The 20,797-nt window shown below is 36.5% G+C and overlaps 2 protein-coding genes across 3 annotated transcripts; both read left to right on the forward strand.

Annotated features, from left to right (window-relative positions):
* Window positions 1-364: 364 nt before the first annotated feature.
* LOC149575648 (short-chain dehydrogenase reductase 2a-like) lies at window positions 365-2,189 on the forward strand. Of its 2 annotated transcripts, none has more exons than XM_089812244.1 (2): window positions 365-458; window positions 1,603-2,189. In XM_089812244.1, exons 1-2 carry the CDS (start codon window positions 424-426, stop codon window positions 1,952-1,954), a joined length of 387 nt encoding a protein of 128 aa, XP_089668370.1. In that variant the 5' UTR covers window positions 365-423; the 3' UTR covers window positions 1,955-2,189. The 2 variants fall into 2 exon arrangements, 1 of the variants encoding a protein (XP_089668370.1); XR_016359702.1 differs by having other exon boundaries at window positions 376-458; window positions 1,494-2,189.
* Window positions 2,190-15,897: 13,708 nt separating this feature from the next.
* LOC149575649 (short-chain dehydrogenase reductase 2a-like) lies at window positions 15,898-18,644 on the forward strand. Its single transcript, XM_089812245.1, has 2 exons — window positions 15,898-16,010; window positions 17,643-18,644. The coding sequence occupies exons 1-2, from the start codon at window positions 15,976-15,978 to the stop codon at window positions 18,424-18,426; spliced, it is 819 nt and encodes a 272-aa protein (XP_089668371.1). The 5' UTR covers window positions 15,898-15,975; the 3' UTR covers window positions 18,427-18,644.
* Window positions 18,645-20,797: the final 2,153 nt, after the last annotated feature.

Here is a 20,797-nt window from a genome sequence, read left to right on the forward strand (position 1 = left end):
AATCCTTAACAATTTATTTTCTTCTTGAGACTTCTTATTTCTTGAAAATAAAAGTTAAGTCCCATCATAAAACCCCACCCTTATATAACTGAAGGAAGCTTAAACCACCTTATAAAATCTTGCCCTTATTTAATCTAATTAAATATTTCAGATCACAATAATAATAAACTGCCTACATGGAAGACATGGAAAGTTGCACTAAGCGTTGTCTTTAGTTGAGTTTGGAATCTCTTCCTTTAAATTGGGAACTTCATCGATTTACTAAGCAAGACAAAATTTGGAATATCGATTTTCAAAGCACGTCGAATGACTATTTGCAATGTACTATAAGTATTAACAGACATTTTCTCTTGTTGTACGTCACATTTCTTCTTAATCTTCTGCATCCAGCAATTTTGTAAGGGATAGCAACCACAAATCACCATGGCAAAAACGACAGCAGCTAATCTAAGCAGAAGGTTTTTTTTGCCTTCTTCGTCAGATAGCTGATTTCCACTTATATTTTAAAAGATTTATATCCGTTTTGGAAACATTTTATGTTCATTCTTAATATTGTTATTAAGATTCAATTTTGTTGTATTTCGAATTAATTTTTTTGGTTCATGTTTCATGAGTAGTAGTTCAGGTGGAGCTATCTTTAATGAGAATGAATAGAACAATTAGTACTGAAGTACGAAAACTTTCTAGGAGGTCACTTGTCCTAGTATTATGTTTCCAACGCTTTAACTCTGGAGTTTCTTCCATGGTTAAACTCTCTGCATGTGATTCCATTTGAAAAAGCTTCAACAAGTATTCTATCTTATGAACTATTCATCAAAAAGTTGGTTAAGCTCATCAATTGATAAGTAGGAGATTTTTTTGAACAAGTTAAATTGTAATATTACTATTAAGATTTAACTATGTAGTATTTTGAGTCAAACTTATTGACCAATGTTTCATGAGTAGTGATGCACACAAACCCATCTCTCATAAGAATAAATAAAACACAACTATCTACTTACCTTTCATATTGCATACCTTAGATTTCTTGTTTTATATTGGTTAAGGCAGTTCATATCTTATGAGTTATTCATGAGAAAGTCCCTACGAAGTCCATTAATTGATAAGTATGACATATTTTTGACAAGTTAAATTGTGATACTACTATTAGGATTCAACTGTGTAGCATTTTGAATCAAAATTATTGAACCACGTGATCCACACAGACCTATTTCTCTTGAGAATAAATAGAACACAATTATCTATGGACCTTTTATATTTTATATCTCAGATTTGTGAACCTTCTATAGGGAACTGCTACTCCACTCCCAGTTCTACCATCGAGTTAATCTGCCAATTCACTGCTGCATAAACTAAATTGATTTTCTTGCACATGTAGTTGCACATGCAGTGCCATGCATAGTTTTCGTACAATGCTTTGTAGAGATAATACTTATTTAAGTCCCAGGCATTTATTTGTTATGCTACGCATAATTTATGAATTTTAATTATAGTTTGCAGGATTAGGAGATGCATTAAACAAATGCATGTTGAATGCATAAAAGTGTAAACAATTAGAATCAACTATTTTTAGGAGGCATCATCTCTATATGGTGATCTCAGGTTATTGATTCCAAGCTACAGAATAGAAGTCATTGGACTCACTAAACAAGGTGCTGCCGAGATGGGAAAATATGGTATCAGAGTGAATTGTGTTTCCCCAGCTGGCCTAGCCACTGATTTTGTATTAAAATTGATCGGAGATTCTTCTATGAGTCTAGAAGAGAAAACAACCAATTGGGAGGCATTATGTAACAAGATGGCCAATTTGAAGGATCATATACTCAGGGCACAAGATATTGTAGAGGCTGCTTTGTATCTGGCCAATGAGGAATCCAAGTTTGTAAGTGGGCATAACCTTGTGGTTGATGGAGGGAATACAGTAGTAAACCATGGGTTGGGTCTGTATCAGTGAAGTAAGTTGTGTAAGTTTTCCATGATATCATTGCTAAAAGCCATAATATCTTGTTCAATGTGGAAATGTCAAAATTCAAATCACCTAAGAAGAGGGGAACAACTCATCTGCTAGACATACCACCATTGGGCATTTATGGCCTCAATCCAAATGTGCATTTCATTGTATGATGTACCAAAAGAAGCTCATGTCATCATCTTGAAAGATCAACTTACACATATTTGATTCATATATTGATTCATGCCTCATTCCTTACCATTTTAATGATGCAATACCATGATGAGGGTAAAGATTATGTGATGGAAACATTTTCTTTTGAAAATATTTTCCTTCGTTATGTCTGTTTGTTTATGAGAAAAACTCTAGACTCAAGTTTTCTTTGCTATGCTCTTATAAATCTCTCTATACTTTCTAATTTCTACTTCACCATGAGGAGAGACCTTATGCAAATAGAGCTTAAATTTCAAGAACAACCTTATTATCTAGCTCATTTTAGAGATGGGCAATGTTAGTGTTAATTTTTAGTCTGTTCATCATATATGCAAAGTTTTAATATGATCCATGATTTGTGGATATCCTTAAAGTTTATTTCCTCAATTTCTATGGAAATGGAAGATAATGCTTGTTAATTCTTTTGCATATGCCTAACCAAGGATCATTGTTAGATGTATTTCCTAGTTAACTGCTCGAGTAAAGGATCTCTTGTGAACTGATAATTTTACCGGTATCAGTGTCAACCGTGTGTTATTCACTATAATTTTTCTTGTAAGTTGTTCTTTCTAGCATTGTATAAGTCATGCATTATTATGCATATTTTAATCGAATGAACTTATTTGTCCATCAAACTATTCTATTTTATTTTTTTGAAGATATGTTTTTTTTGCTTGTTTTTTTTTTTTTTGGCATTTCCTAGCTAGACCTCTTGTGTAGTTATAGCTGCAAAATTCTACACGGGATCAAAGAAAGTGCTAGGAAAATAAATGATTTTTTTTTTTTCAAGTATTGAAGATCAAATCTTTCAAAAGAATCAAATTTTTACTTTCTATCATTCTCATTCCATACAAATGGAAGCCAAAGATTTTTCTTCAATCCATAAGTTGAAGCTTGTATGGACCAATCATGACAGTAGAGGTTGAATCCAATTTTGCATCATATACATGCCAAGGTCATGCTCTCTTCACAAACATCTTGCTTCTATTTCATTTTTACTGACACTATGTCAATAGACATGTCATGCCCCTTTTTTTCAACATTATGGAGGTGTTTCTATTGTTCATGTTGATGCTTCCTTGGTTCTACAGTTGATCTATTTTATATACAATTGGTGCTTATGTTTTCAACTTGAAATTTGTTCTTGAATACTTGAGTACATATTCATACATATGTAATGACCCTTACTATAAAGGCCACTGAAACCCTCAAACTGGACTTAGGAATTTTGTCAAACAGTTGGCATGTAACCGAATAAGGCTGCAATATTACTAATTGTTGTACAACGAAACCTCAATATATGATGCCAATAATGTATGAGCAACAATTCCAGATTATAACACTACCAATCTAAGAGATAGATGACAATATGAAACTCAAATATGAAGTCCAATGCAATTCTGATTTTATGACAGCAAATAGAACTGATTACAATGAGAGACTGTCACAACTATGCACTTCTAATACATCAAGCTCTTGACAATGCAATGTTATGACATGAACAATAACCTAGTTCAGATTTGGAATGCAAATGACGAAACTTTTACAACAGTTATTAATGACTGGAAATAACTATTTATGCAATGACAGTGCTGACTGTTCTAATCCATAACATGCAATATTTTGGCAATCAAAACTTCAGTTTGTGCACCTGGAATAGCTCCAATTTTGTTGGATATGAATGCTGAATTAATGCCACACGAAGACCTCACAATCTGCCCCAAACCGACTCACAAAATTGCTGCTGCTGCCCAACTAACAGGGCCGTACAGGTACGGCCTGGTACGGCTGCTAGATAAAAAATATTGCAGCATTTTTTTTGTCACTCCAAAAGCAATAAATCTGGGCGCCTAGGGTTGCTGAATAACCCCCTAAAATATGAAATTCATCCGTCAAGCCAATTAGGAGTTATGAGCAAAAACGTGGGTCCAAACCCTGGACTGGCAGTCTAAAAATAATGCACAACTGTATCTTCAAACCCTGTTAATCAATCCACAAATGCTAGGGCACAACTGAAACCCTTATTCCAACCAAAGTAAACCCTTATAACTGAATCTCAATGAAGTCCAAATGAGATGGTTGAATTACCAACTCCTCAAATGCAACAATTCAGGTGATATTTCACACCCTCAAAGTCGCCAATCCAAGGGAGTGATTCGTTCCCAAAGATCAAATAATAATTTGCAGACCCAAGAGACTACAAATTTGCTCCACAATGGAAGAAGTAGAAGAAATCTCAAATCCAAGCATGTCCAAAATGAGAGGCCCAACCCTCTATTTATTCACTTTTCTAAGAAGTTGCTAGAACTTCTAGAAACATCCTTTATAAAAACATTATAATGCACTTTTTCTAGAACTTCTAGAAACATCCTTTATAAAATCTCATTATAATGCACTATTTATAATAAAGTAATTTTATAAAATAAAAAGTGCAACTCAACTTAAAATTATAACATGTAGGCCCCAATAACACATAATAATAAAATATAACCTCTTAACACTTCTTCAAGAGCAAGATATGACCATCTGATCCACAGAATTGACTCTCTCTCCACACCATTTGCCTATGAGAGTCTGGAATAGGCAAAATCCATGATCAATGTCATGTCGAACTAAAGAGGGGACATTACAGTCCGCCCCTCCTGAAATTGCTTGGCCTCAAGCAATCTCAACGCCAGGTGCTGCAAAATAGCTTCCCCCTCCCAAGTAGCATCCTCAACAGGTAGATCTTTCCACTTAACCAAGTATTCTCTGATCACTCTTCTGCGAAGCTGCTTTTCTCTGCTCTCCAGGATGGATTCTGGCACTAAAATCAATTTTCCGTCATCGTCTAAAGGAGGTAATACTGCGGAAGGCACCACATTCTGACCCAATGCCTTCCTGAGGTGGGACACATGAAACACATTGTGCACCCTGCTGTCTGCCGGAAGCTCCAACTCATAAGCCACCTCACCAATTGTCTGATAACCCTGAATGGTCCGTAATAGCGTGGCTTGAGTTTCTCTGCACCACTCTTCTTAAGAGTAGATTGCCTATATGGCTGCAACATGAGGTAAACCATATCATCCACCTCAAAACTACGCTCAGTCCTCTTCTGGTCTGCATACTGCTTCTGCTGGTTCTGAGCTCTCGCAATATTATCTTTGAGAGTAGCAACTATATCCTTACTCTCCTGTAATAATTCTCCTGCACTGGGTACCCAGCTGTCACCCAACAACAAATCCAAGAAACTAGGTGCTTCATAACCGTAAAGTGCCATGAAGGGTGTCATTTGTATAGTGATGTGATATGTAGTATTGTAACAATACTCACAGAGATATATCCATCTGACCCAAGCTCGCTGCTGAGCTGCCACATAATTCCTTAAATACCCTTCCACCCATTTGTTCACAATCTCCGTCTGACCATCGGTTTGTGGGTGATAGCTAGTGTTGGGTGTAAGCTCCGTGCCACATAACCGGAATACCTCCTGCTAAAAATGACTCATGAAACGGCTATCCCTGTCACTCACAATGTTCCGAGGCAATCCGTGCAATCTGAAAACCTCTCGAAAGAAAACCTCTGCCACCTGAGCTACTGAGTGGGTAGTGGTGATAGGAAAGAAATGAGCATATTTTGTTAATCTATCTACCACCACATAAATACAATCCCGTCCTTGTACCTTGGGAAAACCTGTGATAAAGTCCATGGAGATGCACTCCCACTTCCTGTCAGGGATCGGAAGTGGCTGTAGGAACCCTGCCGGATAGGTGTGTTCTTGTTTGTTTTGTTGGCAAACAAGACACTCTCGAACGTACTGCAAAACATCAGCTTTCAGCCCCTTCCAAGTGAACCGCTCTCGAACTGACCTGTAAGTCTTGAAGTACCCGGGATGGCCTGCTATCGGTGAGTCGTGAAATGCTCTCAAAATCAGTTGCTTAACCTTCGATCCTAGGACTAGGTAAATCCTGTTCTTGTAAATGATTAAATCATCTACAAGTGTGTATCTGGTATCAATCATTGTTCCCTCCACTATATCAGAGGCCCATGTATCCCTGGCATACTCTGCTATAATCAAGTGTCGCCAATCCTCTGATATCTGAACCATAAGAGTGAGTTGTGGCCTTCAAGAAAGAGCATCTGCAACAACATTCTGAGTTCCCTTGACATATGAGATGTCAAAATCATATGCCTACAACTTACTTACCCACTTTTGCTGGCGATCATTCAGGTCCTGCTGTCCCAAGAAATGCCTCAAACTGTTATGATCAGTTTTAATACAAAACTTGCTACCCACAAGATATTGTCTGAAATTGGCCAAAGCATGCATGATGGCCAACATCTCCTTATCATATATACTGAATGAACGCTCGGGGCCTCTAAGCTTCCTGCTCTCATAAGCTATGGGGTGCTTATTCTACATAAGTACAACACCTACTCCCTCTCCATATGCATCACATTGAAGCTCAAATGGCTTCGTGAAATCAGGTAATGCTAAAACTGGGCACGTAGTCATTATCTCCTTAAATCTCATAAAACACTCATGTGCCTTCTGAGTCCACACAAATTCCCCTTTTTTCAGTAGATCTGTCATGGGAGCTGCATGTCGTGAGTAGCCACTGACAAACCTGCGATAGAAACCAAGGAACCCCCTCAACTGTGTAAGGTTCTCTGGTGGAGGCCAATCAACAATAGCACGAATCTTTTCAGGATCCATCTGCACTAATAATGTGTCCCAAATATAATAGCTCGGTCATCCCTAAGTCACATTTGGACTCTTTTGCATACAAGGACTCCTGTAAAATGCTCAACACTATCTCCAAATGCTCTAGATGCTCCTGCCATGATCGGCTATAGATCAAAATGTCATCAAAAAACACCAGCACGAATTTCCTCAACTGATGGTGGAAAACTCTGTTCATAGTGGACTGGAAAGTGGCAGGTGCATTGGTCAAGCCGAAAGGCATGACTACAAACTCAAAGTGCCCACAATGACATCTGAAAGCAATTTTCTCAATATCTTGTTCACGGACTCTGATCTGGTGATATCCTGATCTCAAATCAATTTTCGTGAAATAACAAGCCCCATGCAATTCATCTATCAACTCATCAATGCGAGGAATGGGATACCTGTTCTTAATGGTTCTCTTATTTAATTCCCTATAATCAACACACATCCGAAGAGTTCCATCCTTCTTTTTTACCAAAACAACAGAAGATGCAAAAGGTGACTTACTTAGTCGGATGTGCCCCATAGCTAGCAACTCCTCGATGGTCCTTTCGATCTCATCCTTGAGTCGCTTTGGGTGTCGATATGGTGTGATCATGATAGGCTTAGCACCTTCCTCCAGCTCAATAACATGTTTAATGCCTCTGTCCAGTGGCCTGCCTAGTGGAATCTCACTGAATACCTTTTCGTACTTAATCCTCAATTTCTGAATATCAGGATGATATTCCGTCTTATGTTGCTCCTCCTGTGTAAGTGTCAAAGTACAAACTGCTGCCCACTCTATATCATTATGCCTAGTTAATCTCTCCAGCCGCCTAAATGAGATAGTCCTGATGTCTCCATTACGGATAGCCTTAAGCACATGAGTCCTACCATTCACTTCGAATTGTATCTCCATATCCTCTAGTCTCAGGGTAACCACCTTCAATGAATGTAGCCACTGCATTCCAAGTACTATATCCATGTCACCCATGTTGACCACATGATAGTCCGCCTTAAACTCATAGTTGTTCAGGCGCAAAGGTAGGTCTCGTACCATCCTGTCACAACGAAGAGTGTATCCATTAGCTACCTTGACTCTTAGTCGGACGAACTCCTCAGTAATGAGTCCATGCTTCTCCACGAATCGTGCATCAATGAAATTATGTGTGGCACCTGTGTCCAATAATGTAATAACCTTCTGCCCAGCCAAAACTCCCTGAAGTCTGAAAGATCCCTCTCTCTGGATACTAGACAGTCGTGCTTCTTGTAAATGTAGCTCTATTCCCTGTTGTTGCCCTGCACTGTCTATCTCTTGCTCTCCCTCTGCTTCATCAGGATCCTCATCATGATGTTCTAAACTATCTGAATCTGAGCCTTCGTAATAAGCCCACATTGCTCGGTTGGTCTTCCCTTTTGGCCTCATAGGACAGTCATGGCCATACTCATACGGGCCTTTGCAATAGAAGCATAGCTTCTTCCTACGCAAGTCATTAAGTGTCTCCTTGTCCAACCTCTTACTTTCCTCCTTAGGTAGCTGTGCCTTTCTATGAAAGGGTTTCCTGTCCCTATCTTTTCCTGAAGGGAAACTCTTTGCCTGGAATTTATTTTTAGAAGCTGAAGAGGAATCCATGTCACGAACTTTCTTAATGGCTTCCTGCAAAGTGGGAGGGTTGAGAGCTTTAATCCACCCTCTCAACGGATCAACTAGCCCATCCATAAATAAAACCAATAGCCTCTGTTCAGATACATCTGTTACTAACACTGCAAGTTTCTAAAATTCTGAAATGTATGTTTCCAATGATCCCCATTGTTTAAGCTGAGCTAACTCCTTGAAATGGAGTTCTGGATCCTTCTTATCAAAACGTTCAATCAGTCTCTTCGTAAACTCCACATATGAGGTAATGTGTGCATGACCCATAGTGATCATACCATGATGCCACCACTCGTGTGCTAACCCATCCAGGTGAATTGCTGCATACTTAATAGCTTCTTCCTCAGACATAGGGTTCAATTGAAAGTATGTGTCAACTTTTTGAACCCAAGCTCTTGCTGTAGACTTCCCCGAGCCATCATAATATGGTAACTGAAGTTTCCCTACTTTCTTTCGTAGCTCATAGCTCTGAGTCCTGTCATGTCCACGGGGCATATGCTTCATCCGCACATCCATATACTCTCTAAAGGTGATTGCAGCTGTAAAATCTGGACCTCCTGCTTCCCAATCTCTCCTCAGCTGATCCTGTATGTCAGTGATCTGGGGTTCTGGTATTGGCTGCTCTGGAGCTCTAGGAAGGAACGTGGGAATCATAGGTCTCGAACTCACTGTCCTAGCTTGCTGGGGTGCATGACCGAAATTGTTCCCAATTTGTTCGCCTCCATTATGTATCCCATCCTGATTATTCCCATTCTGATTGTTACCATTCTGATTATTTCCTCCACCTATGTTAGCGTTCAACCCCATTTGACAAGCCATCATCTGCTTCATAAACTCCATTCTCTGATTTTGTTCCTGTGCTCTTTGTTCGGCTAATCGTTGTCCCTGTGCCAAGGTGTCTAATAACTGTAAAAATCTTTCCTCTCGCTGATCTGGACTAGCATTCCCGCCTCTATCCATATTGTAGTCATAGTCTTGATCAAAGAATACCTCCCCTGTGTCTGTATGACTGGATTCTATATCCACCTGTACTGATGAGCTAGACTGTTCGCTCTGCAGGTCTGATATCCTATCTTGTCTTGCTTTGGTATTGCGGAAATTATAAAGCCTCTGTCGCATGCTCAAACATAAATGTTCTGATTTTAGTGTTTTGACATTTCGTCAAACACTTTCCCTTCTATCCAGCTGTTCCAAATTCCCTATAAGACCTCCACAGGATGGCAGGACTTATAGCTCTGATACCATTGTAATGACCCTTACTATAAAGGCCACTGAAACCCTCAAACTGGACTTAGGAATTTTGTCAAACAGTTGGCATGTAACCGAATAAGGCTGCAATATTACTAATTGTTGTACAAGAAAACCTCAATATATGATGCCAATAATGTATGAGCAACAATTCCAGATTATAACACTACCAATCTAAGAGATAGATGACAATATGAAACTCAAATATGAAGTCCAATGCAATTCTGATTTTATGACAGCAAATAGAACTGATTACAATGAGAGACTATCACAACTATGCACTTCTAATACATCAAGCTCTTGACAATGCAATGTTATGACATGAACAATAACCTAGTTCAGATTTGGAATGCAAATGATGAAACTTTTACAACAGTTATTAATGACTGGAAATAACTATTTATGCAATGACAGTGCTGACTGTTCTAATCCATAACATGCAATATTTTGGCAATCAAAACTTCAATTTGTGCACCTGGAATAGCTCCAATTTTGTCGGATATGAATGCTGAATTAATGCCACACGAAGACCTCATAATCTGCCCCAAACCGACTCACAAAATTGCTGCTGCTGCCCAACTGACAGGGCCGTACAGGTACGGCCTGGTACGGCTGCTGGATAAAAAATATTGCAGCATTTTTTTTGTCACTCCAAAAGCAATAAATCTGGGCACCTAGGGTTGTTGAATAACCCCCTAAAATATGAAATTCATCCGTCAAGCCAATTAGGAGTTATGAGCAAAAACGTGGGTCCAAACCCTGGACTGGCAATCTGAAAATAATGCACAACTGTGTCTTCAAACCCTGTTAATCAATCCACAAATGCTAGGGCACAACTGAAACCCTTATTCCAACCAAAGTAAACCCTTATAACTGAATCTCAATGAAGTCCAAATGAGATGGCTGAATTACCAACTCCTCAAATGCAACAATTCAGGTGATATTTCACACCCTCAAAGTCGCCAATCCAAGGGAGTGATTCGTTCCCAAAGATCAAATAATAATTTGCAGACCCAGGAGACTACAAATTTTCTCCACAATGGAGGAAGTAGAAGAAATCTCAAATCCAAGCATGTCCAAAATGAGAGGCCCAACCCTCTATTTATTCACTTTTCTAAGAAGTTGCTAGAACTTCTAGAAACATCCTTTATAAAAACATTACAATGCACTTTTTCTAGAACTTCTAGAAACATCCTTTATAAAATCTCATTATAATGCACTTTTTATAATAAAGTAATTTTATAAAATAAAAAGTGCAACTCAACTTAAAATTATAACATGTAGGCCCCAATAACACAAAATAATAAAATATAACCTCTTAACACTTCTTCAAGAGCAAGATATGACCATCTGATCCACAGAATTGACTCTCTCTCCACACCATTTGCCTACGAGAGTCTGGAATAGGCAAAATCCATGATCAATGTCATGTCGAACTAAAGAGGGGACATTACAACATATTTGCATCCTTGACTGATAGATTTTTTTCTTTTATTTTCCATCTATTCATTGTTTAAGAGGGCTTATGTAGATTATTGTCTTCTACATCATTAGTTTAAAGATGCTTTTCTTTTGTTTGTCACCTTCTCAGTATTCTCAAGTAGTGTCATTGGGGGCACTCATGCAAATTGATCCTAATCTTCATTTTGGTTTAAGATGAGTTCCTTCATTCATAACTATGGTAGTTACCATTTGATAGATATCCACAACTTTCTTGTCACAACATTTTTATGTTACATTTTTTGGTTCATTTTGACATGGGGTTTTGCTCCCATTAGATTTTCCCTCATTCCTCTCTCATTTCATTAGTTTACAAATTCTCCCTAGTTATCCTTATAAGGGGTGTTAGTGTTAATTTTGAATTTGTTCATTGTAACATGCAAAGCACTAGTTTGATCCATGATTTACAGATGGTGGTTTAGACTTTTAGTCTATTTCCTTAAGTTCTATGAAAATGGAGGATACTCATTTATAAGTTATTATGCATATGCCTAACTAAGGATCATTATTAGATACATTTCATAGTCAACCTCTCATGCATAAATGATCTCTTATTAACTAATGATTTATCATTAGTAATGTTATCTATATGTTATTTGTAGTAATTTGTCTTTCAAATTGTGGTTTTTGTTGATCATGTCAAATAATTAAGAGGGGGTTGAATCTGTTATTCCCGCTCACCTTTAAAAACTTTTGATCTTCCAATTAATACTTAACAAACAACAACCACCACTTAAGATATGTAGTTTATAATATAGTAAATCACTAATGTAAAGATAAGCATAGAAGAATGGAAACATGAACACCATCAACACTAGAATTTATATGGAGAAAAGGAAAATTGGAAAAACTTCGGAGAAGATAATTCTCAAGAAATAAAAAAATCAGGTAAGGCGATTTTGCACAATAAGGCTAATTGCCTGAAATGCTCACTATGATATGAAAAAAAAAATTGTTGGTAGCTTTCACTGCCAGGATGGTCATGCCGTAGAAATATAATAAGACTCACTTCCAATAGAAAAAGGATCACTAGCAAAAAGATGAAATTAAAATCAACACAAAGTATAGAACTGTTGAGCCTCTACAATTATTGATTTTTGTTGTCTGCACCTCATCAAATCATTTAAATGTGTATGTTCACACTTGCATCACATACACATGCCTCACAGTTAACATATATGTTTCCTTGCTTATAATAACAAGAATTATTTTGATACGATGTTATCCACCCCATGCCATGGATACAAAAGGATCTACTTTATTTAAATTGGTACCCAAGCATACATATGTAAGCTTCATAATAAAACATGTGATCTGTAGAACAAATGTAAAAATTGATTAACAAAAATAGATGAAATTACATCTATAGTGTACTGTAAAGAGATGTTTTCTTATAGTGCATGTCATATTTCAGCCTCTAAATCTTTTTTGCCTAGGAATTTTACAAAGGCATAGCAACCAAACATGATCATGGCAATGATAGTAGCTAATCTAAGAAGAAGATATTTCTTTTTGGATAGTTGATTTTATCAAATTCTTTAAAATATTTATGTTAGTATTCAAAACACTCCTATGTGTATTTGTCTATGACAATTCTATCAAGATTCAAATTTGTAATATTTTGTGTCAACCGTACTAACCTATATTTCATGAGTAGTGATTCCACAAACTCATATTTCACAATAATTGATACAACACTTAACAATCATTCCAACTAGGTGATGCTTATAGAGGTTGAGTACAAGGACTTTTGGTAGGTCACCCATCCCAGTACTACTCCATTTCAAGAGCACTTATGTACAAAGTTTCCTTCATGGTTAACCCACCATTCTTGTCACCCCATTTGCAAAACCTTTAGCAAGTGGTGTTCCTTATGAAGTAATCATTAGAAATCCCCTTAAGCTTGTTAATTGATAAGTAGGATATATTTTTCCAAAATAAGTGAAATTGTGATATTACTATCACGATTCAATTGTGTAATAATTTGAGTCAAATTCATTAACTTGTGTTTCACAAGTAGTGCTCCACATGAACCCTTATATCCTAATAATGCATACAAGGTGGAACTTCCAGAAAAGTTGAGTATTTCAACAGTGTTCAATGTGGATGACTTAGTCAAATACAAAGGACCATTGACAGATGTGAACCGAAATATCCAGGAGATATTGGGGGATGTAAGTGCTAGAGTCTTGCCTCCCAAGATTCAACTACAAGTAGAGAGGATCTTGTAATCCAGGGTGAAGAAATCAACTAGGCATAAGGTATATATGGATCATCTAATACAGTGGAAGTAACAACTAGAATTTGAAGCCATATGGGTAGAGGAAGATAAATTCAAGAATTTGGGCATTGATTTGTCTTTGATTTCTCCTCATGTACCTTAAAGGGTGTGCAGAGGGGGGGATAGTACAAGAGCATCCAAGGATTGATTGGTCAATCCAAGTTTTTTTTTTTTGTGTGTGTGTGTGCCTGTTGGGCATTTTTGCTCATGTTTTGCATAAGGTCATGTGGACCATGGTAGAAATACAATAGGGTATGAATTGAAGAGTCCTAGGATACTTGTAAGTGCAATTAGGGATCAACAAGATGTAAAAGCCCTTGATTGCACACAGATGCTAATGACATCATCATGAGGTTGGTAGGATCTAGGATTTGTTACGATGATGTTTTTAACCTTAGTTGAGGTCTTTGGTTAAGCTTGGGAAGCATTGGAGTTCATTTGGCTAAGTTGCAAAAAAATTGTCAAAAAGATGTAAAAGTTGCATTGTGCAACTTTGCAACTTTGAAAACTTGCTTGAGCAACATTGTCAAAAAGTTGCAACTAGATGGAAAAGAGCCCTAAGGGGAAAAAAACCACCCAACCACACTATAAAAGGAATTCCCTAGCTAGAATACAGAGTTGGACACCCATTGTACGGACATAGAAGTTCTAACATTGGAGTTTTGAAGTAATTATAAGAAAATTTGTGCATTTTTTATGACAGTGGTTAGCTAGAAGATTGAATTTGTTATCGTGATACCTGATGTGTGTAGCTTAGACATTTTCTTGATTATGTGTGGTATTAGATAGGTATTTTGTGCACCTTTACTTTCTTTTTGTAAATATCTTTTTCTTGCACTATTGTTGGTCCTATCCAGGCAATTGGCAAAGATGGGGCTCTAACTCACTTTCCCACTATTCATTCTGTACAACCTCTTGGGAATAGTGAGTAGACTCCATTTACTATCTATGTAAATAATCTTGGGCCCTCAAATGCGGGGAAGCCATTTTCAAAGTTTTTCCTTAGGCGAGCCTATGGTGAGTCTGGCTAGGGAAGGCCAAGGTGTAATCAACATAACTTACAGAGGTGGATAGCTAGAGCCATGATTACACTTGGGAATTGAAGATAGGAGTATTGCAAAGGTATGGTGAAGAGGATGTGTTCATACCAATTCAATTGATAGTCTCAAACTTCCAAATTTGCAAAACAACCAGTTAGACCCCTAAAACCCTTAAATTCACTCAAACTAAGTTAGGGTACTGTACGGAAGGTGGTGACCCCAAGACACAAAAAATCCTTGAGATTTTGGTAGATGATCCAAGAATCCTAAGAAAATTTGTAGGGTTACTTTGGAAGGATTGGGAGAAAATCCCTATTTTCTCGCTGTAGGAGACCTAATTGGGGCTAGTAGCCTTTTGGGCCTATTGTTAAAAATTAACGAAATCTGATGAGACAATGAGCCAAGTGAGACTTCTAACACCCCTAGATGGTTGAGTTGAATTATTTGGTAATACCTTCACACCTCTACAAGGATTAGTTCAAAATTTTGAGGTTAAGAGCCTTTGTGGTGTTTTAAGGGCTATGGTGGGTGAAGCAAGACTACATCAAGTTTTGACTTGATTGAAGAATCTTTCTTGGTAGTTGGGCTGGCTAGAGAGACTAGGGGATCCTAAAATTTGTCTGTAGCTTTGCTTTAAAAATTAAGCTTTGAAATTCAAGGAAGCTTGTAATAAAATTAAGTATGAAAATTGAAGTTGAAATCTTGATGGTAAGAAATTATAAACAACAACATTGGAGCTACCTAATACAAAAGATTCTACATTCTAAAATATTCTATTGTCAACTATATCAAAGACAAAGACAAAAGTAAAAATAAATTAAAAATGAATTTGATATAAATTTATTTTAAAAATATATATATATTTGATTTTCTTTCTAAAATTTTATTTCAATGAGATTGTTTTGGAAGAATTTTAATTTTTAGACGAATAGTAACTGACAGATAAATTTCTTATGCTTGTGAGGTAGATTCTAGCCCTACCATAATTTGTTTGTGTTCAAATATAAAGTCCTAAAATTCCTAAAATATAGGAGCTCCTATATTTGTAAAGGAGATTCTAAATAATCCTTAACAATTTATTTTCTTCTTGAGACCTCTTATTTCTTGAAAATAAAAGTTGAAGTCCCTTCATAGAACCCCACCTTTATATAACGGAAGGAAGCTTAAACCTCCCTATAAATATTTAATCTAATTAAATATTTCAGATCACAATAATAATAATAATAATAGATCGCACTAAGCGTTGTCTTTAGCTGAGCTTGGAATCTCTTCCTTTAAATTGGTAACTTCATCGATTTACTATAAGTATTAACAGAGGTTTTCTCTTGTTGTACGCCACATTTCAGCCTCTGAATCTTCTGTGTCCAGCAATTTCGTAAGGGATAGCAACCACAAATCACCATGGCAAAAACGATAGCAGCTAATCTAAGCAGAAGGTTTTTTTTCCTTCTTCGTTAGATAGCTGATTTCCACTTATATTTTAAAGGATTTATATCAGTCTTGGAAACATTTTATGTTCATTCTTAGTATTGTTATTAAGATTCAATTTTGTTGTATTTTGAATTAATTTTTTTGGTTCGTGTTTCATGAGTAGTAGTTCAGTGGATTTATCTTTCATGAGAATGAATAGAACAATTGGGGAACTTATTAGGAGGTCACTCATCCTAGTACTATGTTTCCAAACCTCAACTCTGGAATTTCTTCCATGGTTAAACTCTCTGCAGGCGATTCCATTTGCAAAACCTTCAACAAGTATTCTATCTTATGAATTATTCATTAGAAAGTTGGTTAAGCTCATCGATTGATAAGTAGGATATATTTTTGAACAACTTAAATTGTAATATTACTATTAAGATTCAACTATGTAGTATTTTGAGTCAAACTTATTGACCAATGTTTCATGACCAGTGATCCACACAAACTCATCTCTTAGAAGAATAAATAAAACACAACTATCTACTTACCTTTCATATTGCATACTTTAGATTTCATGTTTTATATTGGTTAGGGCAGTTCATATCTTATGAGTTATTCATGAGAAAGTCCCTGTGAAGTCCATTAATTGATAAGTCTGACATATTTTTGACAAGTTAAATTGTGATACTACTATAAGAATTCAATTGTGTGGCATTTTGAGTCAAACTTATTGAGCCACGTGATCCACACAAACCTATTTCTCGTGAGAATAAATAGAACACGATTATCTATGAACCTTTTATATTTTATATCTCAGATTTATGAACCTTTTGTAGGGACTGCTGCTCCACTCCCGGTTCTACCGTCGAGTTAATCTGCTAGATCACTGCTGCATGAACTAAATTGATTTCCATGCACATGTTGTTGCACATGCAGTGCCATGCATAGTTTTCGTACAATGCTTTGGAGAGATAATACTTATTAAGTCCTAGGCATTTATTTGTTATGCTATGCATAATTTATAAATTTTAATTATTGTTTGCGAGATTAGGAGATGCATTAAACTATGCATGTTGAATGCATAAAAGTGAAAACAATTAGAATCAACTATTTTTAGGAGACATCATCTCTGGATAGAGATGTCAGGTTATTGATTCCAAGCTGCAGAATAGAAGTGTAACAGCCTGCATTGTGTAGGCAGCATCTACCCAGTCGATGGGATTCACCTTTTAATAATTTTATAATTAATTTAAAAACTACATTACCATGCTTTTCCCCTCTTTTATGAAATTTAAAAAATTGAATATAAGTAATCCAGTCAGCTAGTTAGCCAGTGGCCATTGTGTAAGCCCTCATAACAGAGGCAATATGTATTCAAAGAAATGAATAAAAGACTATTGAAAGAAATGAATAAAAGACTCATTTTTTAGTGTGTAAAAATTGTGTTATTTTTATATTCTGATGTTTACCCTGTTTCCTCTGTTTCAGAATCTACATCTTCCATGTTTCATACCTTAAATTTCATTGTGATATTGCTATCAGAATTTAACTTTGTAGTTTTTCAGTAAAACACATTGATCCATATTTTAGTTAACACAGTCCATATCATTGTTATTTTTCAGTTGTGTTGATGGTTAATTGATTATATGCAGATTAGAAGGAAAGGTTGCAATAATCACAGGTGGCGCATCAGGAATAGGAGAAGCTGCAGTTGGGCTCTTTACAAAACATGGTGCCAAAGTTATTGTGGCTGACATTATTAAAAAGGTTGGTCAGACATTTTCCTCAGATGTCACATACGCCCATTGTGATGTGAGCAAAGAAGAAGATGTGAGTGCAGCTGTGGATTTGGCCATGGAAAAACATGGCAGATTGGACATTATGTATAATAATGCAGCAACCACTGAAAGGAAAAGTAGAAGGGCGATAGAGTGCGACATGGAAGAGTTTCAACACGTGATGAATGTAAACATAAAAGGAGTAATGCATGGAATCAAACATGCAAGCCGTGTTATGGTTCCAAACAAAACTGGGTGCATAATTTCTACAGCCAGTATTATGGGAATACAAGGTGGATTGGGTCCATATGCATACACGGCTTCTAAGCATGCAGTCATTGGACTCACTAAACAAGGTGCCGCCGACATGGGAAAATATGGTATCAGAGTGAATTGTGTTTCCCCTGCTGGCCTAGCCACTGATTTTGTATTAAAATTACTCGGAGATTCTTCTATGAGTCTGGAAGAGAAAACAACCAATTGGGAGGCATTATGTAACAAGATGGCCAATTTGAAGAATCATACACTCAGGGCACAAGATATTGCAGAGGCTGCTTTGTATCTGGCCAATGAGGAGTCCAAGTTTGTAAGTGGGCATAACCTTGTGGTTGATGGAGGAAATACAGTAGTAAACCATGGTTTCGGGCTGTATCAGTGAAGTAAGTTGTGTAAGTTTTCCATGATATCATTGCTAAAAGCCATAATATCTTGTTCAATGAATTCAAATCACCTAAGAAGAGGGGAACAACTCATCTGCTAGACATACCACTATTGGGCATTCATGGCCTCAATCCAAATGTGCATTTTAGAGATGGGCAATGTTACTGTTAATTTTTAGTCTGTTCATCATAATATGCAAAGCTTTATTATGATCCATGATTTGTGGTTATGCTTTAAGTTTATTTCCTCAGTTTCTATGGAAATGGAGGATAATGTTTGTTAATTCTTTTGCATATGCCTAACCAAGGATCATTGTTAGATGTATTTCATAGTCAACTGCTCATGAGTAAAGGATCTCTTGTGAACTGATAATTTTACCGGTATCAGTGTCAGTTGTGTTTTAAATTCACTATAATTTTTCTTGCAAGTGGTGGTTTCTAGCATTGTATAAGTTGTGCATTATTATGCATATTTCAATCGAATGAGCTTATTTTTCCATCAAACTATTCTATTTTATTTTTTGAAGATATGTGTTTTTTTTTGTTTTTTTTTTGGCATTTCCTAGCTAGACCTCTTGTGTAGTTATAGTTGCAAAATTTTACACAATATCAAAGAAAGTGCTAGGAAAATAAATGAATCTTTTTTTTTCAAGTATTGAAGATCAAATCTGTCAAAAGAATCAAATTTACAGGTTCTATCATTCTCATTCCATACAAATGGAAGCCAAAGATTTTTCTTCAAGCCATAAATAGAAGCTTGTATGGACCAATCATGACAGTAGAGGTTGAATCAAATTTTGCATCATATACATGCCAAGGTCATGCTCTCTTCACAAATACCTTGCTTTTATTTCATTTTTAGTGACACCATGTCAATAGGCATGTCATGCCCTTTTCTTCAACATTATGGAGTTGTTTCTATTGTTCATGTTGATGCTTCCTTGGTTTTACAGTTGATCTGTTTTATATGCAATTGGCGCTTGTATTTTCAACTAGAAATTTGTTCTTGTATAGTTGAGTACATATTCATGTGTATTTGCATCCTTGACTAATAGATGTTTTGATTTTATTTTCCATCTATTCATTGTTTAAGAGGGCTTATGTAGATTATTGTCTTCTACATCTTTAGTTTAAAGATGTTTTTCTTTTGTTTGTCACCTTCTTAGTATTCTCAAGTAGTGTCATTGGGGGCACTCATATAAATTGATCCTAATCTTCATTTTGGTTTAAGACGAGTTCCTTCATCTAGAACTATGGTAGTTACCATTTGATAGATATCCTCAACTTTCTTGTCACAAAATTATTTATGTTACATTTTTTGGTTCATTTTGACATGGGGTTATGCTCCCATTAGATTTACCCTCATTCCTCTCTCATTTCATTAGTTTACGAATTCTCCCTAGTTATCCTTATAAGGGGTGTTAGTCTTGATTTTGAATTTGTTCATCATAACATGCAAAGCACTAGTTTGATCCATGATGGTGGTTTAGACTTTTAGTCTATTTCCTAAAGATCTATGAAAATGGAGGATAATTATTTATTAGTTATTATGAATATGCCTAACTAAGGATCATTATTAGATGCATTATTTATTAGATGGATTCAAGCTTCATCTCCTCCTCAGCGAAAAACTATAGGAGCAGAGGGTGGGGGGTGGGTTAGAGGTGGGGCTTAGGACCACAATTTGGGGAGGATTATCACTGGTACCATGGAGAAGGGAAAGGGGAGGGGTAATGGAGTACCCAGAAGTTGTGTCCTTGATCGGAAGGGGGGGAGAGTTATTTCTCAAAACTAATAGTGTTAGGAAGACTCATCTATACAATGTTCATCATATGCTTCTAATACGGTGGACTCAGTAGCTTTAAGAGCATTTTTCCCTTTTTCCTTTTCCATTTGGTTCAACCTATGGGCTCTGGGAGTTTCAATACTATCATATGATTTAATGTTAAAAATCACTTCCTTGCCTTTTTTCAACGGTTGGGCTTCCATTGGGGGGCTCTCAATTCCTTTCATTGTGAAATCCTTGGGATCAAAAGTAGGAGAAATGCCCTCTTTTTTGAAGGGATTTTACGACAACTATTCCTACTAGTACCAACTGGAGGGGAGAGTAATGTGCTATGTCAAACTAGATGGGGAGGCCTCATTATGTGACACAACTTTAAATAACACATTAACCAAGGGATAAAGGGTCAAGTGAATCTTATACAATATATAAATAAGACTCTAGTGCAACATAACAAACTCCTTTCCTATGGATTTAGTCTCTTTAATGGATTCCACGTTACTTTCCATGGAGTGCAAAGGAAAAAAGAAAAAAGAAATAAAATTCTTATTCCAAAGGTGATTTAGGAAAGGAAGGTGATAAAAGTA

Source organism: Cupressus sempervirens, chromosome 2 (assembly GCF_028749045.1).
Source record: "Cupressus sempervirens isolate cs-2001-9-10 chromosome 2, ASM2874904v1, whole genome shotgun sequence".
In the NCBI taxonomy this organism is placed as follows: Eukaryota; Viridiplantae; Streptophyta; class Pinopsida; order Cupressales; family Cupressaceae; genus Cupressus; species Cupressus sempervirens.

Excerpts from the sequence above, each read along its gene's own strand:
- LOC149575648 (XM_089812244.1), top strand. The coding sequence starts at position 424 with ATGGCAAAAACGACAGCAGCTAATCTAAGCAGAAG. Across the intron at positions 459-1,602 it reads GCAGCTAATCTAAGCAGAAG|GTTATTGATTCCAAGCTACA; the intron begins GTTTTTTTTGCC and ends TGGTGATCTCAG.
- LOC149575649 (XM_089812245.1), top strand. The coding sequence starts at position 15,976 with ATGGCAAAAACGATAGCAGCTAATCTAAGCAGAAG. Across the intron at positions 16,011-17,642 it reads GCAGCTAATCTAAGCAGAAG|ATTAGAAGGAAAGGTTGCAA; the intron begins GTTTTTTTTCCT and ends GATTATATGCAG.